At 37.4% G+C, this 14,645-nt stretch overlaps 1 protein-coding gene across 1 annotated transcript in view; it reads left to right on the top strand.

Annotated features, from left to right (window-relative positions):
• Positions 1-14,537: 14,537 nt before the first annotated feature.
• The window catches only part of SPATS1 (spermatogenesis associated serine rich 1), a 62,416-nt gene continuing 62,308 nt past the window's right edge, over positions 14,538-14,645 (top strand). The window contains exon 1 of the mRNA XM_053711155.1: positions 14,538-14,625. Coding sequence (XP_053567130.1) covers positions 14,538-14,625 — 88 coding nt within the window. The remainder of the gene's footprint in view (positions 14,626-14,645) is intronic.

Below are 14,645 nucleotides of genomic sequence, written 5' to 3'. Positions count from 1 at the left end.
GCTGAAGAGGTCCAGAAGAGGCTCCAAAGTCTTCATCCTATCCGGGAAGAAGAGGCGATCCGGACCGGCAACCATCTTGATCCAAGCGGCATCTTCTATCTTCATCCGATGACGACCGGCTCCATCCGGAAGACCTCCACCGCGGACCCATCTTCTTCCGGCGACGTCCAACTGAAGAATGACGGTTCCTTTAAGGGACGTCATCCAAGATGGCGTCCCTCGAATTCCGATTGGCTGATAGGATTCTATCAGCCAATCGGAATTAAGGTAGGAATATTCTGATTGGCTGATGGAATCAGCCAATCAGATTCAAGTTCAATCCGATTGGCTGATCCAATCAGCCAATCAGATTGAGCTTGCATTCTATTGGCTGTTCCGATCTTCTTCCCGGATAGGATGAAGACTTTGGAGCCTCTTCTAGACCTCTTCAGCCACCGGATGATGGATCGCCAGCCCCTTGCTTGGGTTGGATGAAGATTTTGGAGCCAGGACGGATCGGTGATACCTGGTGAGGTGAAGACAAGGTAGGATGATCTTCAGGGGCTTAGTGTTAGGTTTATTTAAGGGGGGTTTGGGTTAGATTAGGGGTATGTGGATGGTGGGTTGTAATGTTGGGGGGGGTATTGTATGTTTTTTTTTACAGGCAAAAGAGCTGAACTTCTTGGGGCATGCCCCGCAAAGGGCCCTGTTCAGGGCTGGTAAGGTAAAAGAGCTTTGAACTTTAGTAATTTAGAATAGGGTAGGGCATTTTTTATTTTGGGGGTCTTTGTTATTTTATTAGGGGGCTTAGAGTAGGTGTAATTAGTTTAAAATTGTTGTAATATTTTTCTTATGTTTGTAAATATTTTTTTATTTTTTGTAACTTAGTTCTTTTTTATTTTTTGTACTTTAGTTAGTTTATTTCATTGTAGTTATTTGTAGATATTGTATTTAATTAATGTATTGATAGTGTAGTGTTAGGTTTAATTGTAGGTAATTATAGGTATTTTATTTAATTAATTTAATGATAGTATAGTGTTAGGTTTAATTGTAACTTAGGTTAGGATTTATTTTACAGGTAATTTTGTAATTATTTTAACTAGGTAGCTATTAAATAGTTCTTAACTATTTAATAGCTATTGTACCTGGTTAAAATAATTACAAAGTTGCCTGTAAAATAAATATTAATCCTAAAATATCTACAATGTAATTATAATTTATATTGTAGCTATATTAGGATTTATTTTACAGGTAAGTATTTAGCTTTAAATAGGAATAATTTATTTAATAAGAGTTAATTTATTTCGTTAGATTAAAATTATATTTAATTTAGGGGGGTGTTAGTGTTAGGGTTAGACTTAGCTTTAGGGGTTAATACATTTATTAGAATAGCGGTGAGCTCCGGTCGGCAGATTAGGGGTTAATAATTGAAGTTAGGTGTCGGCGATGTTAGGGAGGGCAGATTAGGGGTTAATAGTATTTATTATAAGGTTAGTGAGGCGGATTAGGGGTTAATAACTTTATTATAGTAGCGGTGCGGTCCGCTCGACAGATTAGGGGTTAAAAAGTGTAGGCAGGTGGAGGCGACGTTGAGGGGGGCAGATTAGGGGTTAATAAATATAATATAGGGGTCGGCGGTGTTAGGGGCAGCAGATTAGGGGTACATAGCTATAATGTAGGTGGCGGCGCTTTGCGGTCGGCAGATTAGGGGTTAATTATTGTAGGTAGCTAGCGGCGACATTGTGGGGGGCAGATTAGGGGTTAATAAATATAATACAGGGGTCGGCGGTGTTAGGGGCAGCAGATTAGGGGTACATAAGTATAACGTAGGTGGCGGTCGGCAGATTAGGGGTTAAAAAATTTAATCGAGTGGCGGCGATGTGGGGGGGCCTCGGTTTAGGGGTACATAGGTAGTTTATGGGTGTTAGTGTACTTTAGAGTACAGTAGTTAAGAGCTTTATGAACCGGCGTTAGCCCAAAAAGCTCTTAACTATTGACTTTTTTCTGCGGCTGGAGTTTTGTTGTTAGATTTCTAACGCTCACTTCAGACACGACTCTAAATACCGGAGTTAGAAAGATCCCATTGAAAAGATAGGATACGCAATTGACGTAAGGGGATCTGCGGTATGGAAAAGTCGCGGCTGAAAAGTGAGCGTTAGACCCTTTTTTGAGTGACTCCAAATACCGGAGTTAGCCTAAAACCAGCGTTAGGAGCCTCTAACGCTGGTTTTCACGGCTAACGCCAAACTCCAAATCTAGCCGATAGTTTTTAGAAATAATATTGGAGGTTTAAATATATGAACACCATGTCATAAACATATTATTTATCATTGTAATAGAACATATTCTATTTTTTAAATTATTCTGGAAAAAAAAGGCTTCGGGAAAAAAACAGAAAAAACTTTTCACCCCTCAAATTTTTCATTTTTCTCAGGGCCTTCCAATCTCTAACTCAAAATCATTATAAAGAGCAGCATGTTTCTTATTACTATTGTTTACTCCTGAGTCACAGTTGAGGGGCCCCAAAAAAATGTTGCACCAGGGCCCACTGTTGAGTGGGTCTGCTACTGGGTCAGCCTAATAGGCTAAATAAAGCTTAGGGTTTGCAAAAGATTTGTAATGTGTTTGAATGAGAAAACCCTGCAATAACCCTTTAGATCAGATATCCTCAAACTTGGTCCTCCAGATGTCTTGGAACTACATTTCCCATGATGCTTAGCCAGCATATCAGCTGGCTGAACATCATGGGAAATGTAGTTCCAAAACCTCTGGAGGGTCCAAGTTTGAGGATGTCTGCTTTAGATAAACATTATACAGTAGTTCCCATGGATTAGGATCCAGGCTCTCTTTGAGTAAATGCACATTGTGCGGTTATCATAATAAATTGGTGAAGGTGGTGAGTGTAATAATAGCTGACTCTTTATGGAAGATCTATGTAGGATGAGTTATTGGTGATTTTTTTGTTATATTTTTGTGCTGAGTTGACAGCATTCAGGTACATGCATTGTCAAATTGACATATCATTACTATCTGAATCTGTTTTCAAATTCAACTATTATATGAATTAGATTAGATTCTACAGCAATTCTACGGCAATTCTATGACATGGTATCTTCCAACTCTGATGTGCTCACCAATGTTTTATTGATTTTATTATAAATCCATTATCCCTTCATGTCTAGTGGGGTGCTTGATCCCTCCTGGCGTCCAGTTACGAGAAAAATATGAGGTAAATACCAACTAAAATATTTGTGTGTGGGGGAGGGGGGTACAGGGTCAGCAGTTTTCCCAGTGCCTAGAGCAGTATAAATGCTATATATACCACTGGACTAAATATACAATATCTAAATTATTGAGGGTTGAAGAATTTTCAATCTGTATATCGGTTGTATTATCGCATGAGGTAACGTCTAATATATTACAGCTTTGCGTATAGGTTATGTGGGCTTTCTTTGTGTCAAGCATGAATGTGTCCTGTTGTAATTATCAGAGCTGAGCATAGAGATAAATATAAGGAGAAATCACAGGCTCCGTTATGGTGTCAAGAAGGCTTGTAGAAGGCACAACATCAGGGCCCTCTACGCATTAGGGGGCCCTGAGCAAGACAAATTTATGGGGCCTCTCAGTCCACCCACTTATTTCCCTCCCGTACATGCCCAGCCCCCTGTCTCAACATTCAGTGTGTCCTATATAGGAAATTACACTAAATATTAGACCTACTGATACCACAAACACATCTGCAGCATGGCAATTAATGCAGGTGTGCAAACTTGTGAATCCATTGCCTACAGAAGCTGTCACTCCACATAAAGCCCACCCAACCCCAAACTGAAATTGGAACTGATCAGTCCGGAGACTAAACAGAAAGCTAAGATGGAATACAAAGGCTTGCAGAGAAACAGCTGTACAACAGAGGATCATCCAAGTACAATAAGTATAATTATCAGAGCTAGTACAGTTTTGGGATCTGTCTCTCCTTGCCATATTTTTGTTCAAAAGTACACAGTCACACCCACTGTTCCTCAGCTGTTTGATATTAAATTCTTAAAAGTTATAATGGCAAAATATAGGTAGACTAACAAAAAAGAAACAAGGGCCTCACAGAAATTTAAAGGGGATTTCCTTATGGGATTTTATAAGTCTTCAAGGAAGCAAAAGTTTGCCTGATATGTTGGAATTTAATTAGTTTTTTCGTTGAAAGGGACACAGCTACAGAGCAGCAACGTATTACTGGGAGTTAGCTTGTGATTGGTTGCTACACACATATGCCTCTTGTCATTAGCTCACCAGATGTGATCAGCTAAGCCCCATTAGTACATTGCTGATCTGAAGCTGAAATTGTATAATCCTTCTGCAGCAGAGTGGGATTTGAGCTATATGGTTAAAGGCAAAAAACTCAAGTTAAAAAAAAAACAAAAACAAAAAAAACAAACAAGTGCAAACGGACAAGAAATGCTGCAAAAACAGGAAAAAAATAGTTTCCCAAGGCTGTAATATTTGAAAAATCTATAAATCCTGCAAAAAGCTTCTAGAAAATTATTTCCTGGTTAATTAGAATTAGACATGTGCACAGACTATTTTTTCTTTCTTTTCATTTTGTCAGATATTTGTCCATAGGTTTCTTGAGAATTATTTTATTTAAAAAAAATCCATTCACCCACTATTTTCCAATCTGTTCACCCACTATTTCCTATGGGCAGTAAAAGAGCATCTGGAAAGTTGCTTAAACTAAAATAAAGTTAAATTAGTAGGTAGTACAGCTTCTACAAACCATCAGCACCAAAAAATGTATTTTATCTTTTTTTAGAGATATTTTTTTATGGGGTCAGGATTGGCCAAAAATCTTACAAGGGCATTGCTGGATTGTTATTGACAGTGTAAATTTGAAGCCTTTGCTACCTGCCGAGAAGCCCTTCTCATCTATGTATCAACAATTAAGTTTGTCACATATATTCATCTGTTTGTTGACTCATTAAAGTGACCTCCTGTTTATCGTATTTCTTATGAATGCAATAAATAGCAAAAGTTATTTAATTTCAGTATCATTAGTAAATAAATTAACGTCTATGAATAGCATTATGGAACTGTGCCAATGCAAGCTATAGGGGATATTATTGTGCAACAAATATTAAAAGCTTGTGATAAGTAAATCTTTATAGGGTTTTAAAATGTACTGGAACTGCTTTACATTTGAAAAGCATGAGACATTATATAGGAATTCTGATGGACTAGAATTAGGGCCAAGGTTCGCTTTGAGTCTAGCTGAGAGCTTTGCAGGGGAACAGTGGTAGTTTGCAGTTAGAGGTGCTGTTAGCTTTACAGTTCTGTATTTCTTCTATAGCTGACATTTAGCAGTCTGGTTTCCTAGGAGAGAAAGCTCTATTGTTAACAGAGGCAGTATTGTTGTCAGGCTGATTGTCCGGACTGTTTACAACAACATATAGCAACAATGCCATAACCACAAGTAATGTACGAGAACCTTCCCAGGAGCGATTCCATGTGGATTTAGTGTTGGAAATATGCTTTCTGGAGATACCATGAGAGAGCTGCACCAACATTCATTAGAGAACGGTAGGATAGGATCACATTAACACAATATTTAGTAGCTGTAGAGACATCTTATATAAATACTGTATCTGTGTTCTATAAACATTACTGTTCTATACACATTTGAAGGGACATTAAACTCTAGATATATAATGCATGTAATATATATATATTGTTGGCAGAGTTTGTATTGTTTTGTATTATTGAAAAAAATAAACTGGGTATGTTTTGTTTTTTTAATTCATGTGCTGTGGTCAGTTAGTGACAGATATAAATAAGTTCTGGCTCCTGCAGGGTACATTTGAGTCTCTCTAGGGGCCATGATAAAAACACAATTTTCAGTTTTAAAGGAAAAGCAAGCAAGCTAAACAATAAAAGCATATTACAAAGCGTGTGTACTATGTATAGTTAATCTGGGTTACATCACAAGTAGATCACAGTCGATAGTGCTGGATGATATTTTGCATCACCTTGTGCAAAGAATAACACACAAGCTGACAAGTGGTTGGTTAAATATTTTAACCATAGCATCTTAACGCGGCCAAAACCTTTTTAGCTTGCCCTATACTTTTATTGTATAGCACAGGGAACCCTATTATAGCGCTCATTGCGCTTATATTACAGGTGGTGAATTAAGTGTTGCACTTGAGCGCAGTCCAAACTACCACTTTAAAATAAAGCTCTTTTTAAAATGTGAAGTAAACCATTGTTATTAAAGGGACATGAAACCCAAAAATGTATTTCACGATTCAGACAGATCATACCATTTTAAATAACTTTCCAATTTACTTATATTATCTAATTTGCTTCATTCTCTTGCTATCCTTTGTTAAAGAAGCAGTAATGCACTACTGGGAGCTAGCTGAAAGCCAATGACAAGAGGCATACAGCCACCAATCAGTAGCTTCTGAGTCTACCTAGGTATACTTCTCAACAAAAGATACAAAGAGAACAAAACACATTAAATAATAGAAATAGTTTCAATTGCATGCTCTATCTGAATCAAAGAAAAAAAAAATGGGTTTCATGTCCCTTTAATAGAAAAGCACCGAACTGCACGAAGACTTTCTCTGGATGTGCACCACTGTTGTAGCTCATTATCTGCTTAGTGCACATTTGGCTTAGCAATTAAATTAAACTTTCATGATTCAGATAGGACATGTAATTTTAAACAACTTTCTAATTTACTTTTTTCATCAAATTTGCTCTCTCTTGTTATTCTTAGTTAAAAGCTAAACCTATGTAGGCTCATATGCTAATTTCTAAGCCCTTGAAGGCTGCCTCTTATCTGAATGCATTTGACAGGTTTTCACTGCTAGAGGGCGTTAGTTTATGTTTCATATAAATAAAATTGTGCTTATGCACGGGGAGTTATTTAAGTCAGCAATAATTGCCTGAACTGCAAGTCTGTCAAAAGATCTGAGATAAGGGGGCAGTCTGCAGAAGCTTAGATACAAGGTAATCACAGAGGTAAAAAGTGTATTAATATAACTGTGTAGGTTAAGCAAAACTGGGGAATGGTAAATAACGGGAATATCTATCTTTTTAAACGATAACATTCTTGGTGTTTACTATCCCTTTAAGCGATGTCCAATATGAATTTTACTGCAACCACCTGCGTGAGGGATTTAGCACATGCGTGCTGTACGACATACGTAATGATTTTATGATGCGGCACCGCCCATTTGCACATTTTGTAATATGGTATTTATATGATGCAGCTATAGGGCTATGTTGAATTTTTACTCTTTGATCCATTACTATTTTTTACCTGGTCTTTTTTCTTTCTTTATTATAAGACAATTATTAGCATAATACTGACCATGTTTTTATGGGTTTTTTTTTTTTTTTTTAAATTGATTTAAAATATTCCAGAGCTCATTGTTCATTCCAGTTTTATTAAAACCTTTAACATGATGTCTTTTGCATAGATTTTTAATTTGCTGATTCAGTTCCCTGGAACCACAAAAAAAACAAAAAAGCAAACAAAACAAAAACATGCAGCCTTGCTAAAAATATTGTCAACCAAAGCATTTTATTAAAAAAAATCAAGAGTAGCCGCTTCAGCTGTTTGGAAGCATTAGCTTTAATACGGCTGCCATTGCACTGTAAGGGGTGCATTTCAGCATTTGTATACAGGTAAAATATGTCTTCCTCTGCCCTTCACATTTATAAACCTTAGATGTTTGTAATTACTGTTTGCTTATTTTATTACATTTTAACATTTGTGTTTCCCTGCATTTTAATGTCTTGTTTAGAAGCCTTATTTCTATTCAGTATGGAAGTCTTATAGAACTGACACAAAAACTTGGCATAGTAAACTTTTAAAAGTGGCAATTGTTAGCCATAAGATTCTTTTCGACCTGAAAGTACATTTTTCCACAAAAAAGAGCAACACCATAACAAGAGACAATTAAAGGGACAGTCTAATCAACATTAAACAAGATTCCGTTAGGGCATGCAACATTATAACAACTTTCCAATTTCATTTTATCATCAAATTTGCTTTGTTCTCTTGGTATTCTTTGTTGAAAGATAAATTTAGGCAGGCTCATATGCTACTTTCTAAGCCCTTGAAGGTTACCTCTTATCTGAGTGCATTTTGACAGTTTTTCACAGTTAGACATTGCTAGTCTGCAGAGGCTTAGATACAAGGTAATTACAGAGGTAAAAAGTGTATTAATATAATCGTGTTGGTTATGTAAAACTAGGGAATGGGTAATAAAGGGATTTTCTATCTTTTTAAACAATAACTATTCTGAAGCAGACTGTCCCTTTAGCTACTGTTGAAGGATAGTAAGTCCAAGTGTTATTTGCAGTAAGGTTGGTTGACTTACGGAATAGATTTCCATAAGAGGTGCTAAAGGCAAACACTGTGGGGGACTTCAATCATAAGCATAAGGTTATCCTACACTTTCCAGGAATTATCAGATTTGATTGGCCTTTGATATCTGCCATCAAAATCTTTTAGGGAACTTTTGTGAACGGATGTCTCATAATTTCACGTTCTTATGCTACAATATAGATACTTATACAGGGAGTGCAGAATTATTAGGCAAATTAGTATTTTGACCACATCATCCTCTTTATGCATGTTGTCTTACTCCAAGCTGTATAGGCTCGAAAGCCTACTACCAATTAAGCATATTAGGTGATGTGCATCTCTGTAATGAGAAGGGGTGTGGTCTAATGACATCAACACCCTATATCAGGTGTGCATAATTATTAGGCAACTTCCTTTCCTTTGGCAAAATGGGTCAAAAGAAGGACTTGACAGGCTCAGAAAAGTCAAAAATAGTGAGATATCTTGCAGAGGGATGCAGCACTCTTAAAATTGCAAAGCTTCTGAAGCGTGATCATCGAACAATCAAGCGTTTCATTCAAAATAGTCAACAGGGTCGCAAGAAGCGTGTGGAAAAACCAAGGCGCAAAATAACTGCCCATGAACTGAGAAAAGTCAAGCGTGCAGCTGCCAAGATGCCACTTGCCACTAGTTTGGCCATATTTCAGCGCTGCAACATCACTGGAGTGCCCAAAAGCACAAGGTGTGCAATACTCAGAGACATGGCCAAGGTAAGAAAGGCTGAAAGACGACCACCACTGAACAAGACACACAAGCTGAAACGTCAAGACTGGGCCAAGAAATATCTCAAGACTGATTTTTCTAAGGTTTTATGGACTGATGAAATGAGAGTGAGTCTTGATGGGCCAGATGGATAGGCCCGTAGCTGGATTGGTAAAGGGCAGAGAGCTCCAGTCCGACTCAGACGCCAGCAAGGTGGAGGTGGAGTACTGGTTTGGGCTGGTATCAACAAAGATGAGCTTGTGGGGCCTTTTCGGGTTGAGGATGGAGTCAAGCTCAACTCCCAGTCCTACTGCCAGTTTCTGGAAGACACCTTCTTCAAGCAGTGGTACAGGAAGAAGTCTGCATCCTTCAAGAAAAACATGATTTTCATGCAGGACAATGCTCCATCACACGCGTCCAAGTACTCCACAGCGTGGCTGGCAAGAAAGGGTATAAAAGAAGAAAATCTAATGACATGGCCTCCTTGTTCACCTGATCTGAACCCCATTGAGAACCTGTGGTCCATCATCAAATGTGAGATTTACAAGGAGGGAATCAGGGAAAACAGTACACCTCTCTGAACAGTGTCTGGGAGGCTGTGGTTGCTGCTGCACGCAATGTTGATGGTGAACAGATCAAAACACTGACAGAATCCATGGATGGCAGGCTTTTGAGTGTCCTTGCAAAGAAAGGTGGCTATATTGGTCACTGATTTGTTTTTGTTTTGTTTTTGAATGTCAGAAATGTATATTTGTAAATGTTGAGATGTTATATTGGTTTCACTGGTAAAAATAAATAATTGAAATGGGTATATATTTGTTTTTTGTTAAGTTGCCTAATAATTATGCACAGTAATAGTCACCTGCACACACAGATATCCCCCTAAAATAGCTATAACTAAAAACAAACTAAAAACTACTTCCAAAACTATTCAGCTTTGATATTAATGAGTTTTTTGGGTTCATTGAGAACATGGTTGTTGTTCAATAATAAAATTAATCCTCAAAAATACAACTTGCCTAATAATTCTGCACTCCCTGTAGATACTATTTTATATATATATATATATATATATATATATATATATATATATATATATATATATATATATATATATATATATATATATATATACAGTATATATATATATACATATATATATATATATATATATATATATATATATATATATATACATATACAGTATCTCACAAAAGTGAGTACACCCCTCACATTTTTGTAAAAATTTTATTATATCTTTTTGTGTGAGAACACTGAAGAAATTACACTTTGCTACAATGTAAAGTAGTGAGTGTACAATCTGTACAACAGTGTAAATTTGCTGTCCCCTCAAAATAACTCAACACACAGCCAATAATGTCTAAAAAATTGGCAACAAAAGTGAGTACACCCCTAAGGGAAAATGTCCAAATTGAGCCCAATTAGCCATTTTCCCTCTCAGTGTCACGTGACTCGTTAGTGTTACATACAGGGGTGTCCAAACTTTGCTCTCCAGAGGTTTTGGAACTACATTTCCCATGATGCTCAGCCATGATGCTCAGCCAGCATTTTATCTAGCTGAGCATCATGGGAAATGTAGTTCCAAAACCTCTGGAGAGCAAAGTTTGGACACCCCTGTTTACAAGGTCTCAGGTGTGAATGGGGAGCAGATGTGTTAAATTTGGTGTTATCGCTCTCACACTCTCTCCTACTGGTCACTGGAAGTTCAACATGGCACCTTATGGCAAAGAACTCTCTGAGGATCTGAAAAAAAGAATTGTTGCTCTACATAAAAATCGCCTAGGCTATAAAAAGATCGCCAAGATCCTGAAACTGAGCTGCAGCACGGTGGGCAAGACCATACAGCGGTTTCACAGGACAGGTTCCACTCAGAACAGGTCTCACCATGGTCGACCAAAGAAGTTGAGTACACGTGCTCAGCGTCACATCCAGAGGTTGTCTTTGGGAAATAGATGTATGAGTGCTGCCAGCATTGCTGCAGAGGTTGAAGTGGTGGTGGGTCAGCCTGTCAGTACTCAGACCATACACCTCACACTGCATCAAATTGGTCTGCATGGCTGTCATCCCAGAAGGAATCCTCTTCTAAAGATGATGCACAAGAAAGCCCGCAAACAGTTTGCTGAAGACAAGCAGACTAAGGACATGGATTACTGAAACCATTTCCTGTGGTCCGATGAGACCAAGATATATTTATTTATTCAGATGGTGTCAAGCATGTGTTGCGGCAACCAGGTGAGAAGTACAAAGACAAGTGTGTCTTTGTACAGTCAAACATGGTGGTGGGAGTGTCATGGTCTGGGCCTGCATGAGTGCTGCCGGCACTGGGGAGCTACAGTTCATTGAGGGAACCTTGAATGCCAACATGTACTGTGACATACTGAAGTGGAGTCTGGGCCGCAGGGCAGTATTCCAACATGATAACGACCCCAAACACACCTCCAAGATAACCACTGCCTTGCTAAAGAAGCTCAGGGTAAAGGTGATGGACTGGCCAAGCATCTCTCCAGGCCTAAACCTTATTGAACATCTGTGGGGCATCCTCAAACGGAAGGTGGGGGAGCTCAAAGTCTCCAACATCCACTATCTCCGTGATGTCATCATGGAGGTGTGGAAGAGGACTCCAGTGGCAACCTTTGAAGCTCTGGTAACCTGCATGTCAAAGAGGGTTAAGGCAGTGCTGGAAAATAATGGGGGCCACACAAAGTATTGACACTTTGGGCCCAATTTGAACATTTCCACTTAGGGGTGTACTCACTTTTTTTGCCAAAGGTTTAGACATTAATGGCCGTGTATTGAGTTATTTTGAGGGGACAGCAAATTTACACTGTTATACAGGCTGTACACTCACTACTTTACATTGTAGCAAAGTGTTATTTATTCAGTGTTGTTACATGAAAAGATATAATAAAATATTTGCAAAAATGTAAGGGGTGTACTGACTTTTGTGAGATACTGTATATATATATATATATATATATATATATGTGTATATATCTATATATATATCTATATACACAGTATATATATATATATATATATATATATATATATATATATATATATATATATATATATATATATATATATATATATATATATATATATATATATATATATATATATATATATATATCATAATCTTGCATATGGCAGATACAGGCTGCAGTTATAATTCTTACAATTAACTTTCTGTTTACCAATCAGAATGTTTCCCCCTACAAAAGCTAAATGAACAAAATGCTAAGTATTCATACTTAATGTCATTTTTATATATAAAGAGAATAAAAAAATAGAACAAAAGTTCATAAATAAGGGATCAATGAAGAAAGATGTAGTACTGCAAAACTGCAAAAACACACAATCCTTAAAGAAACAGTACACCTAAAAAATGTAAATGCTTTAAAAGTATGGGCTCCAGTCCTTTTAAAAAGCTCACCACATGCTATTTTTACACTTGTCTGGTGCTCCTTGCTGTCTTACTTCAAAAGGCGGGCACTAAAGTCAATCATCTGCTATATCGCGGATATCATTGTTATTCTGAAGGTTATCATTTTAATTATATCGTATTCTGGGGAACAATCTCACAAAAGCGCATTCCTTATAAAAATCTGGTCATGAAGATGCAATCTCTTGAGAACATCTTCTTTGCAGATACAATATTTCAATAGAGCAGTTTCAGGCTTTACAGTTTTAGTAATGTTAAAATACAGTATAAGAAGATGTCACAAGTCCTTGTTATAGACACCCGTAGCCCTGTTCTTGTTTTCTGATGTAGATCACACCAGACCAGAAAATGGTGCTTTTACAATTAATAAATGTAAGTATTGAAAAACTCAATATTTTTAAAATATTTTAAAGGACAATAGTCATTGAGCAAACATGCCCAGTATAACCATCATGCCTATATACAGTTGGCATTCAGATGGTTTAGCAGTGATCAGGATGGAAACATATTGCAATAGGTTCCTTTTGAACTTACAATTGCCTGCCTGTACTAATCACGATAGTCCGGTTATGACTTAAGGCTGTGACACACTGCAAGCGATGCGGCGCGAGGCAAAGCAGCTGCTTCGCTCCGCGTCGCATCGCTTCTGAAGTTCAAATATTTCATCTCTAAGCGCTTAGCTACGCGACCTGACACAGCAAAGTGCTCAGAGATGAAAAGGCAAGACACACTGAGCGCGCACAGCTGCATCTACACGCTGTGCGTCGCTCTGCTTGCAGTGTGTCACAGCCTTAAGAAGCAAACTAACAGAAGGTAATAGAAAGTAATTGCTCCAAGCCATGTCTAGCTGTTGAGGTCCTGATCTTACTTTTCCTGAAGATCCCCTTAGCTGTACAGGATAACACTTAACCTATATATATATATATATATATATATATATATATATATATATATATATATATATATATATATATATATATATATATATATATATATATATATATATATATATATATATATATATATTGTGAGTCATCAAAATCTGAGGGACTGTCATGGAACACTCTTTGGGTAGGGGGTACATGGGATTAAGGATACCCAGAGACTGCATGGAAATGTGGAATTTTATATGCTGGACACCCCATGTACTTTCATAACTGTCTTGTGTCCATGTCACCCTGTATCCATAAATACAGGATGGGTACAGGGTGTGAGTGCCCCTTGTGGGAGCAATTGTGACTCTATAAACCAAGTGAGCATAAAAGACTTAATAGTTAATAAGAGCTGTTTTTATATTTCTTATAAGAGGTGTTTTATTTACGTTTCAGATCTGATTGTGTCTCAGGAGTCTGTCTGGGTAAACTGATTGTGTTCCTGTGTGATTATGTTAACTAGACTGCCCAAAATCAGATTGTCTAAGTAAACTTTCTTACCCAGTTAATTAACTTAATATGTTAATCTGTTTTACCTGTGAATAGACAATTGTTAGAGGTTTGATGTATTGTTCATATGTTTGATTTACTGTTTAACCAATTCCCTCTGTATGCTGAAGCTCTGTGACTCTGGAATGCCAGGGTGTATAAATCTGTGTGCTGCTTTTAAATAAAGTGTTCATTTTGTGTTCAGACTCCTGAGTGTTGCCTCAGTTCTGTTCAGCTTTATAACTTTAGACTGCGGTCAAAGGGAGATACCAGGAGCTATTGCTCTGGATAAAGGGATGTCCAGGACAAGGGAAGTGTTCTGATGGAGGTACTCATTCTGGGTACCAGGTGGTCCGTCACAATATATATATGTAAATTAACCTATACTTATGTAAATGTGTGCCTTGACCACTACAGACTGACTGTACAATAGTGAACATTAGAGCTTTAATGAATCAATATCATATATGCAAACACACCTCCAGTGGCCATTACAGAGTGTCCTGCATGTGTGCAATACAATAGAATGATTGCAAATAGTCTTGGAATACTTGTAAGGATGTCCAAAAGGCCATTTCAAGGCTTTATCATGTGCCTTGAGTTGTTGAATTTGAAAAAAAGTGTTGAAAAGTCTCTTGAAAATGGATGTGATTGACAAGAACTTTTT

This window comes from Bombina bombina, chromosome 4 (assembly GCF_027579735.1).
Source record: "Bombina bombina isolate aBomBom1 chromosome 4, aBomBom1.pri, whole genome shotgun sequence".
Lineage (NCBI taxonomy): Eukaryota > Metazoa > Chordata > Amphibia > Anura > Bombinatoridae > Bombina > Bombina bombina.
Note: the sequence above shows the minus strand (reverse complement) of the source record. Positions and strands in the feature narration are given on the sequence as shown.